The sequence below is a fragment of the Zalophus californianus genome, chromosome 6 (assembly GCF_009762305.2).
Source record: "Zalophus californianus isolate mZalCal1 chromosome 6, mZalCal1.pri.v2, whole genome shotgun sequence".
In the NCBI taxonomy this organism is placed as follows: Eukaryota; Metazoa; Chordata; class Mammalia; order Carnivora; family Otariidae; genus Zalophus; species Zalophus californianus.
In genome coordinates, this window is record NC_045600.1 from 35834860 (window position 1) to 35862616 (window position 27757).

Sequence of the window (27757 nt, forward strand, 5' to 3'; positions counted from 1 at the left end):
TATGTGACTCTTGATCTCGGGGTTATAAGTTTGAGCCCCACATTGGGTGTAGAGATTACTTAAAACTAAAATCTTAAAAAAAACCCAAACAAACCATAAACTCCAAAACTGTGACCAGTTTTAAAAAGAAAGTGTAATAGTTTTAGTTATAAGCATATATCAAAGTTTTATTATAATCCTAATGCAAAGGAAAAGACCTCTTAAAAGCCAATCCAAAGACTCTCAGTATGAACATTTTATTTTTTTAATTTATTTTTTTAATTTTTAAAATTTATTTATTTGAGAGAGAGAGAGGGGGAGACAGAGACCACAGAGGAAGAGGGAGAAGCAGGCTTCCCGCTGAGCAGAGAATCTGACACAGGGCTCAATCCCAGGACCCAGAGATCATGACCTGAGCCCAAGGCAGATGCTTAACTGACTGAGCCACCCGGGTGCCCCAGTATGAACATTTTGTAGGGAAAAATGGTTATACAATCATTGATAGACTAGAGACTAGATGCAGAACGAATGTTTAGTTGAGAACAGTAGATTCTTGACTGACAGTCAAATGAGTAGGTGGAAGACCGGTTTCTGAGAACAAATCTTAATCCTATCAGTTTATCAAGAAAATCACTGAAACATTTTACCAGTAATGCTAATTTCCTCCTTGAAAAAGATGAATTACATTATTCTAAAAAAGTCCTATCCCTGAACAAGTTAGGGACTTTTATTTTTTAGAGGTGGGGAGGGAGAGGGAGAAAGAATCTTACTCAGGCTCCACATTCAGGGCAGAGCCCAATGCAGGGCTTGATCCCACGACCCTAAGGTCATGACCTGAACCAAAATCAAGAGTTGGATGCTTAACCAACTGAGCCACCCAGGTGCCTCAAGACTTTTTTTTTAACACCAAGAGTCTGCAAACTATTTTGTTTGTATATATTTTAGCTTTTGGAGGCCACATAATCTATCATATATTCTTCTGCTTCATTCTTACCCTTTCCAACCTGGGCAGCATTTGGATATGGGCCACAATTAACTAATTCCTGCTTTTTGTTTTTTAAGATTTTATTTATTTTATTTTGAGAGAAAGAGAGCAAGCGAGTGTGAGCAGGGAGAGGGAGGGGGCAGAGGGGGAGGGAGAGATCCTGTACATACTGTCATTCCTTCTACAAAGGATGGCGTGGGTGTGGTTGGATGGATTATGACCAGTCCTGCAGTTGTAGCTAGAAAGACAGACTGGAAGTGTCCAGATCAGAAGCCTAAAACCTGTAAGCAGGTGACTGTAGTGGCCCGAGAGGGTGGGAGCAGTAGAAACTGAAAGGAGGGAACACATACCAAGAGCTTATGAGAGGCACAATCAATAGCATGATATTCACTAAGGGGTCTTAAGGGACTGAGGGACAGAAATCCTAAAGAGCTTGCGTTTCTGGCTGAGTGTGTGGGAAGTGGTGTCAGTCACCAGGAGGGAAAAAACAAGAGGTCTGAGGCAGCAGGGATGTGATTCCAACATAATGTGTAGGCCTTGCATCGTGGAAAGATGTTGAATCTGGTGCTAAAGCGCAAGATTAAAATATTCTACCACTGTTTTATTGGCAAGGACACAGGAGACAAGCTGCAGAACAGTGTTTATGTAATGAAAACACTTGCAATCAATAAATTTAAAATACAAGTTTGGAAGTCAATCTTAAAAACAGGAAAAAAAATCGCAATATTGCTAAAATTGGAATTATTTTGGATCCTTTCTGAAACCTTCTGAAAGGTTTACAGAAATAAAGTTCTTGCCTACCACATTTACTCTTTCTACAACAAACGATTTACAAGAATAAGCCAAGAAATAACTGGTCTCCCAGATGTCCCAAGTGAACGCCCACAACATATACCTTTGATTCCCATTAATTTGCAAAAAAAGGAAAAAACCCACCACAGCAGAGAACACACCAGACAGAACCACAGGCCTTCTGTGCTTTTCTTCGCAGCTAAGGCCTCTTAGACAATGAACAGCAGTAGGGGAAATATTTAAGAACTATTCACTCTGAAATTCTTGATGAACACAGTACAGAAACTTAGCAAGGGATTAGATGATAACACATGGAGACACACACACACACACAGAAATGTGAATTGAGGAAGCAGGCATCTCTAAAGGGCATTTCAAATGAAAGTTATCAGTCTCCTGTCATCCAAGTCAACCCTTCAAATGTACATCTGTCCGTCTGTCTACACAACAAACATTTGTTGAATGCCTCCTATGGGATGAATCAGGAGCTCAGGCAAGAAACCCTGGAGAGGGGCCTAAATCTCCCAGCAGCTGGGAGAACTGAGTGAGCTCACTTAGGGAAAGAACAGGTGGAAAAGAGGCTTCATGGCTGGGCCCTGCGGCATTCAAATGCTTTAGGTATCAGGAAAATGAGGAACAGTAAGCAAAGGAGATTAGAAAAGGAAGGGAAATGAGAGATGTCCTAGAAACCAAGAGTCTAGAATTCAGAAGAAACCCAGGTTTAGAAGCTACTGACCTAGAGCTGGTACTGAGAGCCAGGTTAAATTACCAGATTTGGGGCAACGGTTCCCAAACCACAGTTCACACACTCTTGGGGGAACCGCAAGACCCTTTCAGAAGCTCTGCGCGTGCCAGACTATTTTATCATGATACTATGATGTCATCTGCCTTTTTCACTGTAGGATGACATCTGTATTAATGCTGCACAGGTAATGGTGGGTAAGACTGCCAGTGACTTAGCACAAATCAAGGCAGTGGCACCAAACGATACTAGTCACGCCACACACTGTAAAAACAGATGCCAATTTCACTTAGAAGTGCTCTTGATGGGGGCGCCCGGGTGGCTCAGTGGGTCCGACGTGGGACTCCCTGCTCAGCAGGGAGTCTGCTTCTCCCTTTCCCTCTGCCTCTGTGTGTGCTCGCTCTCTCTCGCTCGCTCTTGTTCTCTCTCAAATAAATAAATAAAATCTAAAAAAAAAAAAAGCGCTCTTGATGAAGCAGGAAAACTGTTTCATTTTATGAGACCTGAGCCCTTGCATTCATGTCGTCTTAATACCCTGTGTCGAGAACTGGGAAGCATTCGTAAAGCACTTCTGTCCCACACAGAGGTGGCTGTCACCAGGAAAAGCCTGTGCTTTTTGGCCTTGCAAGCAGAACTGCCGCATTTTTTAAATGGAACACTATCTTTACTTGAAAAAACTGACAATGATTATTCACGCTTGAATATTTGGCAAATATTTTCTCAAAATTGGACAAAGTGAGCCTGCTACTTCAAGGAAAACAGCTAACAGATTTTGCTAAAGGCAAAATCTGAGCTTTCAAGTGAAAATGAGAACTTTTTTATCCACTCCTGTGAGCTTGATAAACTTCTCAATAATTACAAACTTTTTCTGATGAGTTTGTTGGCAATATTAACACCTGTGATTTTCTTTATATTGCATAATGAAACGCGTTAACATTTGGAAAATCTGCATAATTCAGCGAATCATTTTTTTCCAAATGAGAAATGAAGGGCAAAACAAACCAAGGATGGGTAAATATCCATTCAAACTGCAACAAAATACAACGGATTTTGATGTAACCAAGCAGGAAAGTTCACTGATAACACTTTCAGATTCCACACTGCAACTAACCTGTAAAACTTACGAAGTCCTGTTGTAGTAACAAAGAAAAGCAGCCACACTTATCTGGGAAGAGGACTAAAAACAGCCTTCCCTTTTACAACTATACATTTACAGGAGACCAGATTTTCTTCATATATTTCACTCAAGCCAGCGTGTAGCAAAAGGCTCAAGGCGGCAGCAGATGGGAATCCAGCCGTCTTCTATTAAGCCAGATAGTATAGTGTTTTTGCAAAAATGTAAAATAATGTCCCTCTTCTCACTACATTTTGTTTTTTAAGTTATTTTTTTTTAAGATTTTATTTATTTATTTCACAGAGAGAGACAGCGAGAGAGGGATCAGAAGCAGAGGGAGTGGGAGAGGAAGAAGCAAGCTTCCCGCCCAACAGGGAACTGGATGTGGGACTCGATCCCAGGACCCTGGGATCATGACCTGGGCTGAAAGCAGACGCTTAACGACTGAGCCACCTAGATGGCCCAAAAGTTTTTTTTTTTTTTTTCCCATAAGAATGTTACTTATGCTAACATATAATAAACTTACTACTGGCATTTTAAAATGTATAAATATTTAAAAACTTATTTTAACTTCTAATACAGTAAATATCAATGGTAAATCCATATAAACATAAGACCTCTCTAAGATCTTAAATTCTGAAAAGTGTGAAGCGGTCCTAAAACCCAAAGGTCAAGAGACACTGGACTAGGGAAAAGGTGCCCACAGAGAATAGCAGAGGGCCAGGACACACCAACATCTACAAGTTGAGCTGAAGAGGGGTGGCCTGCAGAGAGAACCTGAAAGGAGGTTTCACGGAAAACAAAACAAAACAAAACAAAGCAAAACAAAAGGAGAGATGTGAAGTGCTTGCTGTCTTAAGTGCTGCTGAGAGGTTTGGAGAGGAAGATATTAGTGGAAATAACACGATCACAATACCTGTACAATTGCCAGGCCTGGTGTAAAACCAGGAACTTGCTCCTTCATCTGAGTGACTTGGTTCTTCAGTCTCTCCCTTATTTGCCTAGAGGAAAAGAAAAGGCTGGAATTAACATCGAGTGTTTCAAGCACAAATAAGCCATGTGGATTATTACATGTATTTCTCTTTTAAATTCAAAACATCTTCACTGAATACGCATTATCTGATATAGTATGTACCATGAATTTCCCATCCACCCTCCAGGACTCAAGTAGACATGGATTTTTTCTAACTCCTAATGACACTGACTGGGTCACGAGGTATGGGGACAGTTATTTTAAAACATTCTAGGTTTCAGAGAAAGACAATTATCATATGATCTCACTGATATGAGGAATTTGAGAAGCAAGACACAGGATCATAGGGGAAGGGAGGGGAAAAACGAAATAAGACGAAACCAGAGAGGGAGACAAACCATAAGAGACTCTAAATCTCAGGAAACAAACTGAGGGTTGCTGGAGGGGACGGGGTGGGGGGATGGGGTGGCTGGGTGATGGACACTGGGGAGGGTATGTGCTATAATGAGCTCTGGGTGTTATATAAGACTGATGAATCACAGACCTGTACCCCTGAAACAAATAATACGTTATATGTTAATTAACTGAATTTAAATTAAAAAAAAAAAAACATTTTAGTTGTTGGCATTCAAAATCACAGAGTGAACAAATGAAAACTTGAACCAGCATTTCTGGAAGGCTGCTTATCCTCATCTTTTTCAGCATTTCTTCTCCCCAGATGCTACATGAAAAAATCCTGCAGTAAAGAACTAGAGCTCAAACACACTCAACCTTCCCTGGTAAGATGATCACAGGGTATCCACATAAGGCTGAATGATAATCAATGAATCCCACTCCAAAGTCAGTATGAATTTATAAATTATATTCTAATTCACAAAAGAATTTTCCTTACAAAAGAATTTAACACAAGGTCAAAAGTATAACCTCTCAGGGCGCCTGGGTGGCTCAGTCGTTAAGCGTCTGCCTTCGGCTCAGGTCATGATCCCAGGGTCCTGGGATCGATCGAGCCCTGCTCCCTGCTCAGCGGGAAGCCTGCTTCTCCCTCTCCCACTCCCCCTGCTTGTGTTCCCTCTCTCACAGTCTCTCTCCGTCAAATAAATGATAAAATCTTAAAAAAAAAAAGTATCACCTCTCATGAAACATGAAACTTCTCAACAATGCAACAGGACATCAAGTACATTAAATTACATCCCTAAGTAAATATTCTAAATAGTCCAACTTTGCCCAGTTATGATACAGTCGTGAACTTGAACAGGATCTGTCTCTGGTGAAGGACCATTTTTGTCATTTGCCTTTCTTCATCTTAACCGCTATTACAGACATTAGCAAACATCTCTTCCCTCTTTCTAATGTGGTTACTCCCTGATCCAGTTCTGCACACTTTACAATCCACTGACATAAATAGGCACAGGTGTCACAAGAAATAGATTATTTGGATTAGCCTCATCAATGGTAAGAATGTTGAATGATATAAGTGGTCATACTTAAGAGTTCAAAGCTGTATTTCTAGCTAGTGACCTTATTTTTAAAAATCAGTTGTATCAATTATCCTATACAATAGTACAGTTCAAAAGAATGAATAGACTGTTGGATTTTGTTTCACTGGGATATGACCTGAACAGAGGCCACAGCACTGCTCTGCCACAAGAGAATAGGAAATACTGGAGCCACCATGTCTTCCCTGGCCTGCCACTGAAACACCCCAGCAGTTCCAGTCTTGGCTGCTTCCCCTGCTTGACTGGATGGAGTGCTGGGCTACCCCTGGCTGCTGAACTGGGAACAGACTATAGGGGGAAAGGTGAGAATCAGGGACACAAGCAAGAAGTTATTCAAATTGCAAAGGCCTAGACACAGGTTCCTACTGGTTCTCCTTTAATGCTCCCAACCCACGCAAAATTTGCTGGGGGTCGGCGCCTGGGTGGCTCAGTTGGTTAAGCGACTGCCTTTGGCTCAGGTCATGATCCTGGAGTCCCGGGATCGAGTCCTGCATCGGGCTCCCTGCTCAGCAGGGAGTCTGCTTCTCCTTCTGACCCTCTTCCGTCTAGTGCTCTCCATCTCTCATTCTCTCTCTCTCAAATAAATAAAATCTTTAAAAAAAAAAATTTGCTGGGGGTGGAAAAAGCATCTCTAGGCACAATGTAAGACAATAATCAGGAACAACAGCAAAAACAGCTTGATACAGCCATGGTAAAAATCCAGCAGTTCAGGTTTCTCTACTTCACTTTTCAGAAAGACCTACATTAGTGCCTGTTCTCACTAACCGAAAGGAATCCAAAGGATTTTCCCTTTTATGAAAAAAGGCAAAAAACAAAAATAGCATCCAGTGTTTGTTTTGCAGCAAGCCCTTACAGAGGCACTATTTTGTGCATCTATTAGCAAGATGCGCCCTAAGGTATCAGAAAAGCCTAAGCAAGGTTATTTTTTGGGTCTGGGAACGCTCAAAAAATTTTCCATATAAATTAATGGTAACTGCTTCTTCGCTCTGTGCCACTTTGGCTTGTGAAAGGTTTCATAGGAACGTTGTACTTTCGAATCATGGGGGACACCTGTATCTGAGATTCTCAATAATGTTGGTAACTGAGGGAGGAGAGGCTTTCCTCTTCCCAAAGATATAGAAATGGGCTCTGAGCAGTCCTGTGGCTTTCTAAGAGCCAACTGGCTGAAAAAACAGCAAGTGCAAAGGCCCTGAGTGGGTAAATGAGGTCCCAGGAGAAGCAGCAACCAGATCAGGTAGACCCAGGTAGCCTGTCTTTTATTATGTATGTGATGGGAAGCCATGAGAGGACTTGAAACAGGGCTGATGTGATAGGACTTAGCATTTCTAAAGGATTATTCCTGGTTGCTGACAGGATAGGACTTAACATTTCTAAAGGATTACCCCTGGCTGCTGAATTGGGAACAGACTATAGGGAGAAAGGTAAGAATCAGGGACACAAGCAAGAAGTTATTCAAAACTTGGCCTGGGCCAGGGGTGATGGTGGCTTGGACTACTGTATCTATAGTATGCTGGCAAGAAGTGGTTAGATTCTAGATGTATTAACATGAAGCACAGAGAAAATGCCAGGGCTACAGATGACTCTGAGGTTTGGGGGGTTGTAAAATAGAGTTGGAAGGACTGACGACCACAAATATTTTAAGGCATAGAGCAGATTTCATACTGATACTTTGAATTTATTTACCAAATCTTATAAGGTTTCTAGAATAATGACCATCCAAGACCTGAAAAAGTGAGTCTCGGGACAACTAAAAATAACACTTTTACCGAGCAGGTAGCAAGCTATGAGAACCCAGTACTACAAGGTGGTATAGGTGGAAAATATTTCAGCCCAGTAGGTTAAGAGCAAAGAACAAAATGTTCTGTATTTTCTTTCTTTAAGATTTATTTATTCATTTGAGAGACCGAGCGAGCTAGCAAGGGGATGGGGAGAGGGAGAATCTCAAGCTGACTGTGTGTGGGGCTCAATCCCCAACCCTGAGATCATGACTTGAGCCGAAACCAAGAGTCGGATGCTTAACCAACTAAGCCACCCAGATGCCCCAACATGTTCTGGGTTTTCTGTGCTATAATTTAAATGGGTCTAAGTATGCAAATTTTTTTTCTAAAAAAGATCATAGGTTGAGATCAGTTACACTGACTCCCTTAAACTTTTTCTAAGAAGGACTGTTTTTGAAGTTGCATTAGCAGGGATATTCTTCTAACTAGAAAGATTTGTTTAAAAGCTAACATATAGGCCTCTTTATGAGACATGATCAGAATAGCATGAGACATTTAAAAATGTACAGAGACCACAATCAACAAGAATCAGAACACTAAAGTAATAGGCAGAAAGTTTTCTGCTCTAGCAAGGAAAAAAAATCATGACAGTTGAATTAGGTCTCCATGGTCCCTTAAAAATTTTTCCCTGCCTTGGTTTTCTGGGCTGGCTACTAACTGAAGAACTCAAATGAAAAGTGGAATAACAAAAGCCAAGTGTCAAGCATGCCTGAAGCTAACAAACTATGAAATACATACACAGAGAGAAAAGTTAACACTCCTTCCCTCATCGACCTTTCTTCTAGGGTCAGACAGCTGTGATGAGTTAAATGGTAGAAAACTCTTCAGTTTTTATAGTTCCTTATTTCTAATAGTTAAAATGCTAGAACAATTTCTGAATCACTGAAACCTCCTAAATCAATAGAAACTTCCTTGAGTTGCAGATGCCTTGATTTCTAGCCATGGTCCATGAGTCACACTATCCTGGTAAAGATTCTGGGGCAAAGTGAGGCAGAAATAGGCACTTGGAAAGACTCCCTTGACCCCTGAATAGCAGACCTCTGAATGCCAGAGTCTTACCATCCTGCATCAACATTCTCTAAAACCTAAGGGAAGATCTATCTCAATCTCAGCATAGGAGAAATCCGTACTAGAGTGCCAGTGAATGTGGTGAGACAAAGTAGCAGTAAACCATTACAGTCTCTGGTCCTGTTAGACTGATACTAGTAAAATAATCATAGCCAATTAGATACAGACACAGATGCAGTTTTAACTAAGTGGCTACTGGCATCTAGTGGGTAGAGGCCAGAGACGCAACTAAATATTGTACAATGCCCAAGAGAGCAAACGGTGATCTAGCCCAAATGTTAATGGCACCCAAGGTTGAGAAGCACTGCTATTGGCCAATAAAACGCAATGTTTGGGGTTATCTTTTTTTTTCTAACAGGCGAAAATCAAGGTAGAAATCATTTCTATTTCAACCTGTCAAAATGTGTTCGAATCTCTACAGACAAGAGTCATGTGCATTACTATTGGTTTTCTCCAAGTCAACTTCTGTCACATACAGTTGTATAGGAGCCTAATCAATAAAAGTCGAAGGTGCACATCCCTATAGAATCACATTACCCCCAAAGAACCCTAATACCCTTAAATAGTCATCCGGATCTCTTTTGCCCAAAATCTTATACAATTATTCCTGGAAAAGTCCACTACAAATTACAACTCATTATTTAACATGATGGCTCATTTTCAAATTTTGGACATTTTATGACTGAGAAAAAAAAGCACTGCTAAAATCACCCAACAGGTACATTTCAACAGAGCTGTAGGTGGAAAAAGGAAGCAGTAAAGGGTATTTAACCAATTGACTAAGAAATCTACATGATGAAAATAAAGCTGCCTCAGTTAACACTGAAATGTAGCACAAGCTTAGAGTAATTCTCAAATGATTCTCAAAGGTACACAGAATAAGCCTTTAGTAATTGATCAGAGAAAAAGGAAGGACATTCATCTTCAGTATGTAGGGCTTTTCTAAAGGACACAAATTTCTTTTGCTTCTTCCCCCAAGGAATAGATTGTTGTTGTAAGATTTTAACAGTGTGGTACAACACAAATGTTTTATTTGCTTTATTTTCATGTTGTTCATTTGTTGTTTTATTTCATTTGTCCATAACAACTTTTATACTGCTAAAAAATACTTCAGATTTTTTAAAAAAAACCATGTAGTTCCTTGTAAAATCCATTGTGATTATGAGGCCACCTAGTGTTCCAAGAAATACATATACTTCAAATTCCTAGTTAAGTCATATTTAAAGACTAAATTACCTTCTTTCAAAAACTGATTGTTTTCACTGCTACATGACATAATAGTAACAGCTACATTGTATCAGTATACAGAACAGTCAACTAACATCAGTACTTTCCTTCATTATGTTGAAGAATATTTAAAATAAGAATTATAATTAATGCAAATATATACTAAACTTGAGAGGTACCTCAAATATATATTTGAAAGCTTAATGTGAATCTATTTTATGCTCCAATAAAAATTTATAATGTAAAATTCTTGCACCCAATTCTCTCAAACTCTCAAAGACCTAAGGAAGGTAAATTGCCTGATATTCATGACATGAATATGGCTAAATGGTATAAATTTCTAATGAATCTAATTCCCAGTGAGTGTACAGGTCATCCACATACACAATCATAAAATAACTACTTACCTTAAGTTTCTAGATCAGGGTTTATCAGTCTCAGCACTACTGACATTTGGGCCAGATATGCTTTGTTGGGGGGCAGGGGGGGCTCTTCTCTACATTGTAGGATGTTTAGTAGGAGCATCCCTGGCTTCTGCCTCTTGATGCCACTAGCACACGGCCACTCCCCATATGACAACCAAAAATGTCTCCAAACACATCCAAATGCGCCCTGGGGTGGAGAAAAGGACAAAACTGGCCCCATTTGAGAACCACTGATCTAGAAGGAACAAATGGAGCTGGGAAACTAGGTTGAACTGATCAAGAAAGGTTTCATAAAAGGTAGGAATCTAAAAGTGGATTAAAAGTGCATTAGAGAGAGAGAGAAAAAAGTGCATTAGAGAAAGGTCACAAAGACACCTTTTTGAGAGTTCAGAGGTGAATGAGTTCAGCTGAATAGAGTCAGAGTTCAGGTGAATACAACCAGGTGTGGTAGGATTCCTGAACAATGCAGTCCCACCTCCATCTCCCCTCATATGGGAGAGAGGGCAGCTTCTACTCTGATCCGACAAATTGGTGACATTAAGAATAGAGAGTACAGCATTGCTAAGCTTCCATCTCCTTTCAAAAAGCCAGGCATCCAGATTTGGGAGTATAATTACACACATAAATGTGTTGGGAAGTAATCCAATTTTTAAAAATAACTGTAAGCCCAAAAAAATATATAACTCTATTTGGCCTTTAGGCCACCATTTTGTAAGCATTAGTTGGTAGCAAGCGTTATGAGACATCACGGGATGATAGCCCCAACTATGAGGATCTGTAAGTGAGAGCCAAACACCCAGAATCAGTCTCACTATTAACCACAGATCTGGCCATCAGAGCTGATGATGGCCCCAAGTCCCAAGCAGGCCTCGGGATCATCATCCAAGTGGAATGTGGAAAGAAGGTGGCAGACTGGGGGCCTCCACTTGGAGGGGAAGAGCAGGCAAAGAACTCTTATCTGAGAAAAGCCTCACCTGAGCTTTCTGCTTTTAGAGAAGGCTAAAGGAAAACCTTGGGTAAAAAGGGCTTAGGTCTAAAAGGCTGCTTACTAAATAAACAGGGACTAATACTTGGGTATCAAAATGAAAGATCGTTTATCATGTTAAGTCAGTGAAGATAAATTTCTTACAGGCTCTGGCAAAACCTTTTATAGAAACACTCCCTTATTTCCTCATACTCCTCAAGCACCAACAACTCAAAGCTGTACTTCTCCTACCCAGGCTCCAGGGGAAGAGCTTTTCATCAAAAGCAAGGGGGCAAAGAAAATAAGCTTAGCTAACGAAGCAAGAAGGTTTGACTTGTCTCCAATCTTGAAAATGACTTTCTGAAGAGAAGCAGTTTGGAAACCTTCCAAACAGATTAATTAGTCCATTCATCTCCTAACAGGAAGAGACAAATCCAGTGGATACAAGCTTGCAATTCCTTTTAGCAAGCAAGGGACAAGCCCTTGGCAAGGCAAAAGAATGCACTATAGAGTCCCTGCCCCAGACTTCTAAGCCCTGGTCATGTTAGTCCTTCTGGCTGAAGTTTCAGAAACTGCAAAATGGAGGGCGAGGTGGCCCGGGTGGCTGAGGGATCCTGCCTGTGGCCTGGTTAGCCACTCCTTCAAACTCATGGATTTATAGGGTGCCAGGAGACGCCTTACGGGAAAGTAGCAGGGGAAGCTAACTGCACGGCGCAGGGGTGCTTGGGGCTTTCTGCACTGTGGATCTGATGTCAGAGAATCGGTCACGACTGCAGTAGCACACAGGCATGTTCCGAGAGCCTGACATTACACACTCTTTAATCCTCTTCACAACCCCGGGATATAAACATGGCTATCGCCACCCCCAGTATGGAACAGGAAAGTGAGGCTGACTGACTTGCCCTGGCCAAGAAGGCCTTCATCTCTACCCTGCCCAGCCCCTACCAGGGTCAATGAAAGGGGAGGGAGCCTTTAACCCTCTGCTCCAGGGACCCTCCTCCGTGTTAGGCCAGCCTGATAATCCTTCTTCCAGAGAATTTTTTTTTAATAAAGATTTTATTTATTTATTTGACAAAGAGAGACACAGTGAGAGAAGGAACACAAGCAGGGGGAGTGGGAGAGGGAGAGGGAGAAGCAGGCTTCCCGCAGAGCAGGGAGCCGGACACAGGGCTCGATCCCAGGACCCTGGGATCATGACCTGAGCCGAAGGCAGATGCTTAATGACTGAGCCACCCAGGCGCCCCATTCCCGAGGATTCTTCATGCAAATAGAGATACATAGGGGCCGACACACACCCCTACTCAAAGCCCCACTGTCCAAATCCCAAGCTGCCTGACGCCAACCTTCCTGATGGATGAGGACACTTATTCCTGGCCACGTCCTGTGTCAGGACCTTTGCTGGTGCTATGGTCAAAGAAGTCAGCTGCCAGCTCCAGACTCTGCCAGGGGTAACTATACTCCAGGGCCTGGCTATTTACAACCTCGCACAAGGTCCCACCTCCTCCCCTACAAGGCTCCCAGACTCAAGCCAACTTGGGCATTCAAGGTTCCAGATAACTTGTGAAAGGCCTGCACTTTGGATCTCATTACAGGCAAATTTTTTTTAAGCACAGAAGGGTCTACAGGTATTTTATCTACAGGACAAAATAAAAAGCTTATCAACATTTAGTAGCCCTTCCCTGTGATGAGCAAATTCTGTTTCCAGAAAGAGTTCTGGCCCTGGAGCTAAATGTATAGCCATGCATGGTTCCATTTTTATCTTTGACCAGTAGGATAAATTCTAATTTTAAGGTTCAAGGTTGTAAGCCAGTTGCCAAAAATACAGCCTTAATAAATACAAACACGACTTGTTTATTCAACATGTACTTCCTAAGGACCAATTCATTAAAACTTACTATGTGCCATGGAATGCTCTAAATGCTTTACAAGTAATGACTCATTTAATTTCAACAACCTTATGAATTAGGGGCCATTACTCCTCCAACATACAGATGAGGAAACTAAGGCACTAAGAGGTAAACTAAGTCACCCAGGGATCCCCAGAGAGGGCAGTGTTGTATCTAGCTCTGGGGATACCGCCCGCAGGGAGCTTACAGCCTTATCCAACCTGCTCTGCTCAACCTACAAAAACTAAGAGCAACTTCTCTCACTGACCTGACAAGCAGCAAACCCCTGTCTCTTCACAACCAGTCTTTCCAGAAAGAAGACTTGACCAAGAAAAATGCCACCAATGGAGGACTCCAGTATAGCAAACAAAGAGAAGGGAAGGGCAAACAAATCACACAAGATTCAGTAGGACCCACTCTGAAAAGAACACATAGTGAAGAACTGTAATTTCTAGCCTGAAAACCAGAACAGGGTGGTTCTTCCATCTAATTTCCACTCTTTTGAATAATCTTTTTAAAAAATATTTTATTTATTTATTTCACAGAGAGAGAGAGTGAGCGTGAGCACAAGCACAAGTAGGGGGAACGGCAGAAGGAGAGGGAGAAGCAGACTCCCCTCGGAGCAGGGAGCCGGATGCGGGACTCGATCCCAGGACTCTGGGATCATGACCTGAGCCAAAGGCAGACTCCCAACTGACTGAAGAATCTTATTATTCACTCCTATGAATAATCTCTTAGAAGGACACCTCTGTTAAGCCAGGGTGGGCTCTCACCACCAATGACAATGTACTTCTCTCAGCAACTCTGCTCAGTCGGCTTCTCTGGGGCCATCACGATTGACCCCAAGGCAGTCATTTAATAACCAGTGAGGTCATGGACAGGCTGTGTTTTTGGTCAGGAACTCCCTTCCCCATAACACTGGTAGGCCCCCGGAGCCATCACCTTCAAATATTTGCCCTAAAGTCACCTTTCCCATAAGTATGAGCTTAATTCCCATATTTAAAATTATAATCCCCCCATGCTTCATAAATCTCTGTTCCTCTTCCTTACTCTGGTTTTCCCTTTGGCACTTTTCACCATTTCACATTTTTGTACCTATTTTATTGTCTCTGTCTACCTAAGAGGATGCAAACTCCAGAAGTAGGGTTTTGGGCTATTTTGCCATAGTCTCTAGGCTCTGAAGAGTGCTTTCATAAAGACACCCAGATATTTGTTGAAAAAGTGAATAAATACCCCAAAATGACACACACTTGCCTCTAAACCTCAGATCTCTCCCAATTGTCAAACTCAGGATAGAGTCTTGGAATTCCCCTTAAGGGAGAAATGGGGGTATTCCTTCCAAAGGGAGATAATTGGGCAACTAGATTTCCCACAGGGTAGAACAGGCAGAGATGGAATCTGGAATGATGAACTCTGTCTAGTCCTAGCTCCGAGGAAGGTACAAAGGAAGAATAATAAAAGTAGACCAAACTCAAGGATGGTCTTTCTCAGCAGAGTGGGAAGCATGGCAGTGAAAGGAAGACTGCTGTAAAGAAAAAGGTTAGTTTACGAAATTCCTTTTAGCAAAGTAGTAAGTGCCTGACAGTAAAAAACACCATGTACTGGGAGAAGACGACTTTGTCCCAGCTGAACCTCTGCCATTAACCAGCCTAATGACCTTTGGCCAAATCACATCACTTTGAGCAGCAGGACGGGATGGACTGAGTGGACTGGGTTTTGGAGAAATTCTGACTGTGGAACTCATGACCTGTACCACTCTTTCTCCAAGTAAGAAATTTTACAGTTCAAACACTGTATCAGGGAAGAGACTGCCCAAGGGCCTTGAAGGCTTGCAAAGTGATTCCTAGGGAGAACCAATAGTTGCGGGCAACCAAGAAAGCTGACCTGCACCCTTGGAGAATAGGGGACCCCTTCCCTGGACTCCAGGATCCCTGGTTGCCATGTAAGAAGTTCATTTACCTTTCCCATCAAGAGTGTCCCTGACCTAGTGAAAGAGGACAGGTGGGGACACCCTGCCCAGAGCCTGCACATGGAGTCCAACCTACTCAAAGCTGTAAGAAGTACCTTCTTGTTCAGGTTCCCCCAGAGCCATAGCCCAAGAGTCAGAAGCCTGTTGCAGCCTCAGCACAAGTTGCGGGGGGTACTGCATGACCCCATGAGCCAAGAAGGCTGTCCCCTGTTCCAATGCTCCCTCTCTCTGAGGAACTGTGACTAGTACCAGCTCCTGGAGTCAAGCTCTCCATGAAAGTCAAGGTGCCAAGGTATGGCAGTCTCTGAGCCATTTTATTAACACATGAAAGATCTTCTGTAAGTACAAAGAGAACTTAGTCTAAAATTGTGTTAGTAGGAACTAACTGATCACCTTACCACAGGGCACTGTAAAAGGTAAGCCAAATCAACTCTGAGTAGGCTGGTGCCCTTCTATACCTGGAACAGACTTTCCCAGAAAATGCTTTCAATCCTTATAACCAAGTCACTACCATACTTCAATGATGAGAACTAGATTTATATCTAAGGTTTTAAATAAGTGGTTCTCAACTTTCAGGATGCATTAGAATCACAGAAATGAGTTTTTAAAAGATTTAGAGAATATCTGAATCCAGTGGCTTATTGCTAGCAATTCCAATTAAAACAGTCTGGTGTGGGCACCCAAGCATTGATATTTTTCACAAGTACCCTATGAGACTAAATTGGCAAAACTATCTTGGAAAGACTGGCAATTTCTACTAAAACCGATCATACATTTTTGTCCTACTACTCTACAGTTCTACTCTTAGATATGTAACCAACAGAAATGTGTATATGTCCCACCAAGACATGTAAAAGAATGCTCATGGGACGCCTGGGTGGCTTAGTCGATTAAGCATCTGACTTTAGTTCGGGTCATGATTTTGGGGTCCTGGGATCAAGTCCCATGATGGGCTCCCAGCTCAGAGGGCAGTCTGCTTCTCCCTCTCCCTCTGCCTTTCCCCCTGCTCACATTCTCTCTCATATAAATAAAATCTTAACAAAAAAACAAGAAAGAAAAAGAATGCTCATAGCAGTTACAACTCATACCACCAAAAACTAGAAACTAAATGTCTACGGATGAATAAATAGTGGCAAATTCATATAGTAGAATACAATACAGCAGTAAGAATAAATGAACTAAACTACATGTGATATGAAATAATCTCAGAAACACAATGTTAATTGAAAGAAGCCAGACACAGAAGTCTTTATACTGTACAATGCTATTTATATAAAGTTCAAAGACAGACACCATTAATCTATAGAAGTCAGGATAAATGATTACCTTTGTGGGAGGTGGTGACTGGAGGGTATAGGAAGGAGGGCTTCTGGGGTGCCAATGTCACTTCTTGATCTGGGTTACTCAGGTAAGTACAGTTGCAAAAAATTTATTGAGTTGTATACTTGTGATAGGCACACTCACTTATGTCTTCATATTTAAATTAAAAAAAATAAAAACAAAAAGCTTCCTGAGTGACTTTAATGACACTTTAATGTGAATTCATGTTGAGAACCACTGAAATTGACCTCAAGGCAGCTATGACTGTCAAAAAGATAATGAATCAATCATCCATGTATCCATTAACTCATTTCTAATCATTAACACAGCGAACATGTATTGAACACTTATTATGTGCCAGGAACAATTCTAAATGCTCTTCAGCTAAAAATTCATTCAATTCTCCTAACAACTCAATGGCCTAGATATTATTTTTATTTTACATCTGAGGAAGTTTTGGTATACACAGGTTAACTAAATTGCTTAAAGCCACACAACTACTAAGGAGTGAAAAGTTTCTAGGTGTTTGGGATACAGACATAAACAAGACAATGCATATATTTGCCTTTATGGAGCAAACCAACATATTTAACTTGCTCTCACTCAACAAAATCATATCCCTCGAGCACCTATTCTCAGTGGCCTGCAAGAAAGCAAGTCTAAATTAACTCTTCAAACAGTCTTTTTATTTTTTTAGTCTTTTATTTTTTTTATTATTTTATTTTTTTAAAGATTTTATCTATTTATTTGACAGAGAGAGAGACACAGAGGGAACATAAGCAGGCGGAGAGGGAGAAGCCGGCTTCCCGCCGAGCAGGGAGCCCGATGTGGGGCTCAATCCCAGGACCTTGGGACCATGACCTGAGCCGAAGGCAGACGCTTAACGACTGAGCCACCCAGGCGCCCCTAAAAGGAAGACTTTATCAGAAAAAGCCACTGGTAAAGGGAGTAGGTTTGACTATAAGCAAACAAAAAGCAAAGTCAAGCAGAAACAAAGCAGTTTAGCACAGCACAAGCTGAAAAGCCCTCAGATATAAGGATTGTGATTTCTAGTCTAAATGTCTGGAGTTCCTCTTTACCAACGTGAAAGATTCACTACCATTTACTGTACATTTCATCTTCTTTGTCCACCATCTTTACCTTCCAGGAAAAATCATTTTGCCCCAGGTGGGTTTCACCAACAACTCCCTAACACACTCAAAAACCTTTAATCACAGAGTTGGCAAGTTCACAGGACAATTACTATTGCCAACTACAGCAATTACTAAATAACTGGTGAGGTCAACGGTCCCAAGATCAACCTCCAGGAGAGTCACACAAAATATATCCTTCCCTCTTCTACTCTGGTATTTCTCCACTAGTCACCTCCCAGACAAAAAGCAGCAGGGTGTACTTCCTGGGTGTAAGTTTTGCAATCATGTCCACTAGTTAAGCATTTTGATTTCCCGTAGAGGTAGAACAAACAGAGGTCAAATGCAATAGGGAACAGTCGCAGGACTCAAGAGCCAAACTTGAAAGTAACTCTAAGGCCTGGAGGGAGACAAGATTTTTAGGCATGAAATTGAAAGAAAAAGAAATTTATTAGGTTCCACTCAGCAAATGATGACTCAAGTGTAGTGGGAAAAGCCATGGATGCAAGGAATCCCTCCATCACTAATCAGCCTTATGACCTTGTCAAGCTTTTTCACCTCGTTAATCTGTCTCCTCACCTCTGAATTATAGGTTGAGGGGGTAAATTGCCTTAGTGAGTTCTGACTACGGCGCTTCAGACAGTCCCAACCACACTCTTCTGGCAGAAAGCCGTCAGTAGCTGCATTTGGGGAGCACAGTCGGGCCGGTTAAGAGTACTGGTCCAAAACACAATAGCCAGCGGGCCCAGGCACCAGGCAGCCCTTCTAGAAACTCGGACTGTGCCCAAAGCCCCATTCTTTGACTGCAGGGGACCGATCTTCAGGTGTGACGGGTTCAATAATAATTTGTCCTCCCTCCCCACGCGGCTGGCCTTACTCTTGCGCTACATGTATCCCTCCAGCAAAAAAATGGGAACGTAGGGACCCGCACACTATGTTCAGAACCCTCGCCTGCAGCCCAACATGCCCTAACAACAACGACAGGTGCTTACGCGGAGACCACCTTCCCGTTCAGGATTTCCGCCGGTGCCATGGCCTTTATTACTTCGCTGCCCACGACGGACACCACCAAAACTGAGTATCCACTAGCTCCAACGGCGCACGGGACTGCCCAACCCACGTGTTTAGGGACTACCCCCCCCCCCGCCCCGAGATCTTGCTTCTGCGCCTGCGCCCCCCCCGATGCGCGTGCGCAGTCCAGGCGACGGAAGTCCTTAATGTAGCGAAGAGCGGGCATTTGGACGTCGGTTGCCTCGGAAAGATGGACGAACTCGGTGATGAGTGGCTGGCAGAAATGATTGGCTGGTGGAAGAAGCCGTTTCAGATAACGCCTTCGTGTAGGGCGGGGAACTCGCTGAAGACGGGTCGGGTTTCGATCCCAGCCCTTCGTGGGCGGAGCAGCGGGCGGAGCCCAAGGGGCGATCTCGCGGGAGAACTGTTTCGCGCGCGCGCGCGGGAGGGAAACACGTCTCCTGTGATCGCCTGGGCGTTGGGAAAGATGTCGCCCCGGGGGCTGGGGGCGCGGCTTTCCAGGGAGAGTTCCGGGCAGGCTCCCGCGCGCAGTACGTGGTTGGGCTCAGGGCTGGCCCACAGAGGTGAAACCCGCAGGGCCTGAGGCGGCGTCCCTCCTGGCGTTCTAACCCCCCGCGCTGTCAGACTGCTGTGGGCCCCCACCCCTATTCTGAGTCGGAGGGTCCGGGTGGCGCCCGTCACCGTTTTAAAATCTCGGGTGACGCTTGCTCGGCCAGCGTCGGAGCCGGCGCGCTGTTGTAGGCCCCTTTGGGCGCCGTGCGGCTCCAAGTGCCCGGGTGATCTCGGGGTCGGTCAGTGCGGGGAGGGTCGTCAGCACAGCAAGCCTAGATTTTGTCAGCTGCCCGCGCAGATCTGGGGTTGGAGAGGACGCGGGCCTTATGTAAACTAACCCCGAGCCACCAGCCAAGCAGACACTTCCCCCCCCCCCCCGCCCCCGCAGGCGTCCACTCTGCATACTGAAGTGGGGCGTTTGTCCGCTCTGCTCCAGAAAACAAGCTGCGTTCTTACTGTGTTCAGGCTACAGTCATCCCAGTATAGCTCTGAAGTTATGTTGTACAGGGCACTTTGTTTATTTTCTTCCCCGATATTATTGAGAGAGAATTAACATAAGGTATGTAAGTTTAAGATATACAATGTGATGATTTGGTACACATTATTATGAAATAATTACAATAAGGTTAGTTAATATCCCCATTCTCTCACATAATTACAATAGCTTTGTGTGTGGCGATAACATTTAAGATCTACTCTAACTATTGTTAGTTATAGTTATAGTCACCATGCTGAACATTAGATCCCCAGAACTTATCTTATACCTAAAAGTTTATACCCTTTAACCAACATCCCTACCCCCAATGGCAATCACCATTCTATTCTATTTATATGAAGTGGGCTTTTTCAGATTTCACATATAGATATCTTACAGTATTTATCTTTCTCTTCACTTCGTGTGCGCCCTCAAGGTCCACGTTATCCTAAAAGGCAGGATTTCCTTTTTTATAGTTGAAAATCTTGGGGGTGGGTGGGTAGGATTGTGTATCACGTTCTCTCTATCCATTCTTCCTTCCACGGGTACAGGTTGTTTCCATATATTGGTTACTGTAAATAATGCTGTAATGATCATGAGCGTGCAGATATCTCTTTGAGATAGCGATTTTATTCAGGTCACTTTGGATTTGACCTAACATCTGAGTTTCTTTTATAAACCATGTTTTAGTGTAGCATGTTTCACTAATGGCAGAGTTCATCTTTTGCACTTTATTCTTTGGTGGGGGGGAGGGCGGGGGGACTTTTGGTAGGTGCTTTTGCCTAATTTCTAAATTCTGAGGATATTTTACAGTAGCCTCATGTATAGAATTAGAGAATCTCTTTTTTGCTTTTTTAACAGTTTCATTGAGGTATAATTTATATGCCATAAAATTCGCCTAATTTAAGTATACAACTGAATGATTTTTAGTATATTTACATACTTGTACAACCACATTGTACCATAGTAGAATTAAAGAATTTTTGATGAATTTTTTTCTGGTAATTTGCACAAGTGGACATATTAGAAACACAATTTAGTCAACTAATCTTCAATAAAACAGGAAAGAATATCCAATGGAAAAAAGACAGTCTCTTCAACAAATGGTGTGGGGAAAATTGGACAGCCACATGCAGAAGAATGAAACTGGGCCCTTTCCTGGGGCTCCTGGGTGGCTCAGTCGTTAAGCGTCTGCCTTTGGCTCAGGTCATGATCCCAGGGTCCTGGATTCAAGACCCTCATCAGGCTCCTTGCTCCGTGAGAAGCCTGCTTCTCCCTCTCCCACTCCCCCTGCTTGTGTTCCCTCTCTCGCTGTGTCTCTCTGTGTCAAATAAATAAAATCTTTAAAAAAGAAAAGAAACTGGGCCATTTCCTTATACCATACACAAAAATAGACTCAAAATGGATGAAAAACATAAATGTGAGACAGGAGTCCATCAAAATCTTTGAGGAGAACACAGGCAGCAACATCTATGACCTTGGCTGCAGCAACTTCTTGCTAGACACTTCTCCAAAGGCAAGGGAAACAAAGGCAAAAATGAACTATTGGGACTTCTTCAGGATAAAAGCTTCTGCACAGCAAAGGAAACAGTCAACAAAACCAAAAGACAACTGACAGAATGGGAGAAGATATTTGCAGATGACATCAGATAAAGGGCTAGTTTCTAAAATCTGTAAAGAATGTATCAAACCCAACACCCAAAGAATAAATAATCCAATCAAGAAATGGGCAGAAGACATGAACAGACCTTTCTCCAAAGAAGACATCCAAATGGCCAAACACACATGAAAAAATGCTCAACATCGCTCAGCATCAGGGAAATACAAATCAAAACCACAATGAGATACCACCTCACACCAGTCAGAATGGCTAAAATGAACAAGTCAGGAAACAACAAATGTTGACAAGGATGCGGAGAAAGAGAAACCCTCTTACCAATGCAAGCTGGTGCAGCCACTCTGGAAAACAGTATGGAGGTTCCTCAAAAAGGTGAAAATAGAGCTACCCTAGGGGCGCCTGGGTGCCTCAGTCAGTTAAGCAGCTGCCTTCGACTCAGGTCATGATCCCAGGGTCCTAGGATTGAACCCCACATGAGGCTCCCTGCTCGGCGGGGTGTCTGCTTCTCCTCCCTCTGCCTGCTGTTCTGCCTACTTGTGCTCTCTGTCTCTCTGTCAAATAAATAAATAAAGTTAAAAAAAAATAGAGCTACCCTATGACCCAGCAATTGGACTACTGGGTATTTACCCCAAAGATACAAATGTAATTGTCCGAAGGGGCACTTGCACCCCAATGTTTATAGCAGCAATGTCCACAATAGCCAAACTATGGAAAGACCCCAGACGTCCATTGACTGATGAATGAATAAAGAAGATGTGGTGTATATATACAATGGAATACTACTCAGCCATCAAAAAATGAACTCTTGCCATTTTCATTGACATGGATGGAACTAGAGTATATTATGCTGAGCAAAATAAGTCAATCAGAGAAAGACAATTATCATATCTCACTCATGTGGAATTTAAGACACAAAACAAAGAATCTTAGGGGAAGGGAGGAAAAAATAAAACAAGATGAAATCAGAGAGGTGAGACAAACCATTAGAGACTCTTAATCAGGAAACAAACTGAGGGTTGCTGGAGGGGAGGGGGATGGAGGGATGGGGTAACTGGGTGATGGACATTAAGGTGGGCACGTGATGTAATGAGCACTGGGTATTATATAAGATGACGAATTATTGACCTCTACCTCTGAAACCAATAATACATTATATGTTAATTAATTGAATTTAAATTTTAAAAAAATTAGAAAAAAAGCACAAATTAATAATACTTAATATAGTGATGTAATATAATAACTTTATATGAGGACCTCTGAACACATGCCATTATATTGTGTTTGACCAGAACAGATAAAATTAAGAGGAAAATTGAATCAAATGTTCCTGGTAAATTGTAGGTAGTGAAACTTCTGTAGCTTATAGTACCAAATAGATATTGACTATTTCAGCTGTCTTGTTTGCTGAGGAAGATGGCAAAATTCCAATTTACAGATGGAGAAATAGACTGAAGGACAACTTGCCCAAGCTGTATAGCTGTGCCTGGAATAGGCCCCAAACCTTCCTTCGTCTCTAAATATATTGCCTTTGCCAGCTCAAAAGCCTGGTTTTCTTTTTTATTATTTTATTTTATTTTATTTTATTTTATTTTATTTTATTTTATTTTATTTTATTTTATTTTATTTTTATTTATTTGAGAGAGTGAGTGAGAAAGGGAACACAAGCAGGGGAAGTGGGACAGGGAGAAGCAGGCTTCCTGCTGAGCAGGGAGCTGGATGCAGGGCTCCATCCCAGCACCCTGGGATCATGACCTGAGCCGAAGGCAGACATTCAACGACTGAGCCATCCAGGTGCCCCAACAGCCTGGTTTTCAATAATAATAATATCTTTGTATGACTTGCGTAATTCATTCATTCCTTGAGCAAATAGTTACTGAGTGGCTACTGTGCTAACAACAAAAAATACTGCTTAAGGTGCTAGAGAGACTATAGCGAACCAACAAAGTTCCTGCCCCCAGCTAATATTCTGGTAAGCAAAACAATGATAAAGAAATATATAATTTTAGACATTGAGACATGTCATTTTTTAAAAATAGGCAAGCTAAGAGGATGGGTAATGGTGGTAAGAGGCAGGAGAGTACTGTTTTAGAAATGTGGTAAGAAAGGCTTCTCTGGGGAATCTGACTTGAACAGAAATGCTCAAGTGAATGAATGAAAAGAGGAAGTTGGGGTGTAAGAATGAAAGAAAGGATTTGGCTTGAGCAACTGCAAAAGTGGAGTTGTCATTTATTGAGTTGAAATAAGATAACACTTTGGCAGGAGCAGGTTTTGAGTTTTAATTCAGTTTTAGATGTTTTTAGATGCCTCTTAGATATCCAAATGGAAATAGATATTTAAGTCCATGAGATTAGGTAAGAGCCCATGAAGGGAATGGGTGTAGGTAGAGAGAGAACCAGGGACTGATTCCCTAGGGCACTTCAGTGTTTTTTTTTTCAAGGAAATGAGGAGGAACCAGGAGGGCAGATTGAAAAGCAGAGTCCAGTGTGTTATGAGGAAAACCACAAAGGCAGACAGCTTTAAAAGACAGGTCAAGAAAGTGTTCTATGGGAGAGGGGTAATTCAAATATATTGCAGATTGGTCAAATCAGGTAAAGATTGAGAAGTGATCATTTCACAGAGAATAGAAAGGCAAAATATTTTTATTCAAATGATCTTATTGGTGCTTGCTTGAAAAAAAAAGTATATCCTTTTTGCAGAAGCTCCATTTTTTATAAACTTTTTGAGGGTAATTTGATAATATCTATCAGAAAGATAAATGTATTCTTTTTTCTTTTTCCTTTTTTAAAGTAGGCTCCATGCCCAGCATGGAGCCCAGTGTGGGGATTGAACTCACGACCCTGAGATCAAGACCTAAGCTGAGATCAAGAGTCAGACACTTAACCAACTGAGCCACCCAGGCACCCCAAATATATGCTTTCTTTGACCATGTAATTCCACTTTTAGGAATTTATCCTAGAGTAATATTTACACATAAACACAAAGATATATGTATCAAAGTGTTCCTCACAGGGTTGATTTCAATAGTAAAAAAATCTCCCTCAGGATGGATATAGTTGTTAAAGGAGCAATAGATAGGTAATAAATGTGTATAGATGTATAGGACAGCTTTCACACATTGTTAAGTGATGAAAGCAGGCTATCCAATAAAATGTATAATATGAGTTAATTTTTGTTAATACATGTAAAACAGGCCTTCTTTGACTACATTATCAAAACTGCCCACTTATCTACCTTATAACTGTCATATTAGCCTATTTTATTCACAACACCTATTACTTTTTAAAATGATTTTTTTTATATCCTTGTTCACTTTTTCCACCAGAATGTAAGCTTTGTAATACATTTCCTGTCGTGTTCATACTTATATTCCTGCTGCTCGGGGATGTAATTTTTAGAATCTTTTTAGGGGAAAAAAAGTATTTATTTTCCTAGTTTAGTTACTAACTAATACTCTCATTCCAATGAATGTCACTTCTCGCTGCCTCATTCTTATCAGTTATAAATGAAGACAGTGAAACAGTCATTCTCAACCCTACAGTCACATTAAAATTACTTGTGTAGCTTTAAAGAGAAAAGATTATGCGTAGCCTCCAATGTAGACCAATTTCAAGTCAGAACTTGTGGTGGGACCAGGGTATCAATATTTATTTAAGTTTTCTTTGAGATTCTAATGTTCAGGCAGAGTTGAGAACCACTAGATTAGATGATATTTGAAGTATAATCATAAGGATCTGATATCAAGAATACATAATAGGGACACAATTTGTCTAGAGTAAAAGTTATTTCCCAAGAATTAGAATATCAGTGTTCCAGACAAATCATCTTTTGCTTTAGGAATAGCAGATTGACTCAATCCTTTCTCCTCTCAAAGTACTTCTCCCTTGAAGAGGTGTAGGTATTGGAGACAAAAATTTAACCTATTTCAAGAATTTCACAAAGGAAAGATTTACTAGAAGGTTTACTTTCAGTGGGATCACTTTAAGAGTTCTTCAGTTTACTAATGTGGATGAAAACCACTTTTATGTTTTCACTTCATTAATTAGGGAAATAACCATAGACCTTACTGCATCACTCCAAGGAGGACTTTTCCCTTCCTTGGACCTCTGTGATGCGTTTACCTAGAAACAGCGTCTTTGATATGCAAACATTCTACTGGCAAATTGTGCAAGGCAGCCACTCAGATTGGACAATTCAGGTTTCTTCTGGGAAGTGAACTTTGATTTGGAATTTTCTCTCGTGCCTGATATGGTAAAAATTCATGGTTTTTACTTTCTGAAGCATAGTGAAGTATAGCATACTATATCTTTCTAATTTGAGGTATTGATAAATCTTATGAGCACATAGAAAAATGGAATAGTCATGTATAAACCTACCACCACAGAACAATTATTTCATATTGCTGTATTTTATTTACTTTAGTCTCCTAATACATTTTTATTATACAAGGTTAATTTGGGAAAACTATTATCCATATAAGTTAACTTCGTATTAAGGAATTTCTTTTCCTGTTGGGTTCTTTAGTTGTTTAATGTGTATTTTTTGTGCTCATTATGGGATGATAGAAATAAACCAGAAATAGATCCTGCTTGGGTGGGGGGGATGGAGTGGCTGGGTGACGGACATTGGGGAGGGTGTGTGCTATGGTGGGCGCTGTGAATTGTGTAAGACTGATGAATCACAGACCTGTACCCCTGAAACAAATAATACATTATATGTTAATTTAAAAAAATTAAAAAAAAAAGAAATAGATCCTGCTCTTAGGTACCTTTAATGTAGTAGGAAAGATAAGATTTTTACATAATACAATATTGAATGAGATAACAGTTGAAATATAGATCATACACTACAAGAGTTAAAGAGGGAGATTACCCTCACCTTGCTGGAATCAGGGAATGAGGTGGTGTTTGAGCTGATGTTGAAGGATTTATATGTTTGTGCTTCTAGAGGTATAGTTTGGCCCACATAGTAGCCTGTTTTTTAGGCAATATGGGAGAAACTCATTAAGTAACTTTGTTTTTAATAGAGCATAAAATTCGTAAAATGGTAAGGAAATAAAAGCAAAGATTAGAATTCTTAAGAAGTCCTTTGTCTCCATTATCATTCTCATTCCAGGACTGAAGAGCAGTTTATTGTCCTTTTTCATTCACCAAAACTTAAGTTGTTTTTTGATTCTCTTCTTTGGTTCTTAGAAAAGGAATTAATGCAGTAATGATTTTTAGGTATTAAATAATGAAAATTGAGAAAAAGACTAAAGTCTCATTAGAGGGGCGCCTGAGTGGCTCAGACGGTTAAGCGTCTGCCTTTGGCTCAGGTCATGATCCCAGGGTCCTGGGATCGAGCCCCACATTGGGCTCCTGGCTCAGTGGGGAGCCTGCTTCTCCCTCCTCATGTGCTCTCTCTATCTCTGTGTCTCAAATGAATAAATAAAATCTTTAAAAAAAATAAAATAAAGTTTCACTAGAGATATTTGCATTCTATTTATTTATTTTTAAAGATTTTAATTTTTTAAAGATTTTATTTATTTATTTGACAGAGAGAAACACAGCAAGAGAGGGAACACAAGCAGGGGGAGTGGGAGAGGGAGAAGCAGGCTTCCCCGGGGAGCAGGGAGCCCGATGCCGGGCTGGATCCCAGGACCCTGGGATCATGACCTGAGCCAAAGGCAGATACTTAAAGACTGAGCCATGCAGGTGCCCCTAAAGATTTTATTTTTAAGTAATCTCTACACCCAATGTGGGGCTCAAACCCACAACCCCGAGATCAAGAGTCACATGCTACTGACTGGCCAGCCAGGCACCCCAGAGATATTTGTTCTTTAATAATTGCCTTTAATATCAGTAAAATGAAATAATACAGGAATTTCAAAATGGATTTCAGGGTTAGTGAATAAAATCAGGCCTTCATGCTTTTTGTTCCATGTTATTCAAATCACACCGTCTTGATTTTTTTTTTCTCAATGAAAATTCCTGTATTCTGGGAAAGTTCAATTTTCTGGAAGATACCGACCAGCAAAGGAAACACATACCCTACTTACATGCAGCCCCCCTAGCCCACAGTTTCTAAATCTGCTTTCTCCTCCCCCTCCCCCATACATCCCCTGATCTTAAAAAAGAAATCTCCATTTTTTTTGTTTTTGTTTTTATTACCCAATAAACACATGGAAGATGGCTTTCCTCTTTTTCTTTAACTTTAGAAAAGAAAGATAATATATGAAATTGAACTGGGTAGGAAA

The 27757-nt window shown here is 41.4% G+C and overlaps 2 protein-coding genes across 13 annotated transcripts in view; one reads left to right on the forward strand and one right to left on the reverse strand.

The window, feature by feature from the left end:
- The window catches only part of MTHFD1 (methylenetetrahydrofolate dehydrogenase, cyclohydrolase and formyltetrahydrofolate synthetase 1), a 61625-nt gene extending 42643 nt beyond the window's left edge, over nucleotides 1-18982 (reverse strand). The window contains exons 1-3 of one of the 3 annotated variants that reach the window (XM_027570601.2): nucleotides 18841-18978; nucleotides 16725-16868; nucleotides 4529-4613 (exon numbers count right to left, since the gene is read on the reverse strand). In XM_027570601.2, coding sequence (XP_027426402.1) covers nucleotides 4529-4576 — 48 coding nt within the window. In that variant the 5' untranslated portion in view covers nucleotides 4577-4613; nucleotides 16725-16868; nucleotides 18841-18978. Of the gene's footprint in view, nucleotides 1-4528; nucleotides 4614-16724; nucleotides 16983-18840 lie in introns of all 3 variants that reach the window. The other 2 variants (XM_027570600.2, XM_027570599.2) reach the window with 2 other exon arrangements.
- Nucleotides 18983-19080: 98 nt separating this feature from the next.
- LOC113909714 (coiled-coil domain-containing protein 170-like) overlaps nucleotides 19081-27757 on the forward strand; it is a 52451-nt gene continuing 43774 nt past the window's right edge. For 2 of the 10 annotated variants that reach the window (XM_027571189.2, XM_027571199.2), the window contains exon 1: nucleotides 25695-25773. Coding sequence is in view for 1 of the 10 variants with exons in the window: in XM_035728125.1 (XP_035584018.1) it covers nucleotides 25771-25773 (3 nt within the window). In the remaining 9 variants the exon portion in view is untranslated. Of the gene's footprint in view, nucleotides 19186-19222; nucleotides 19992-25664; nucleotides 25774-27757 lie in introns of those variants that run through there. The other 8 variants (XM_027571198.2, XM_027571193.2, XM_027571191.2 and 5 more) reach the window with 8 other exon arrangements.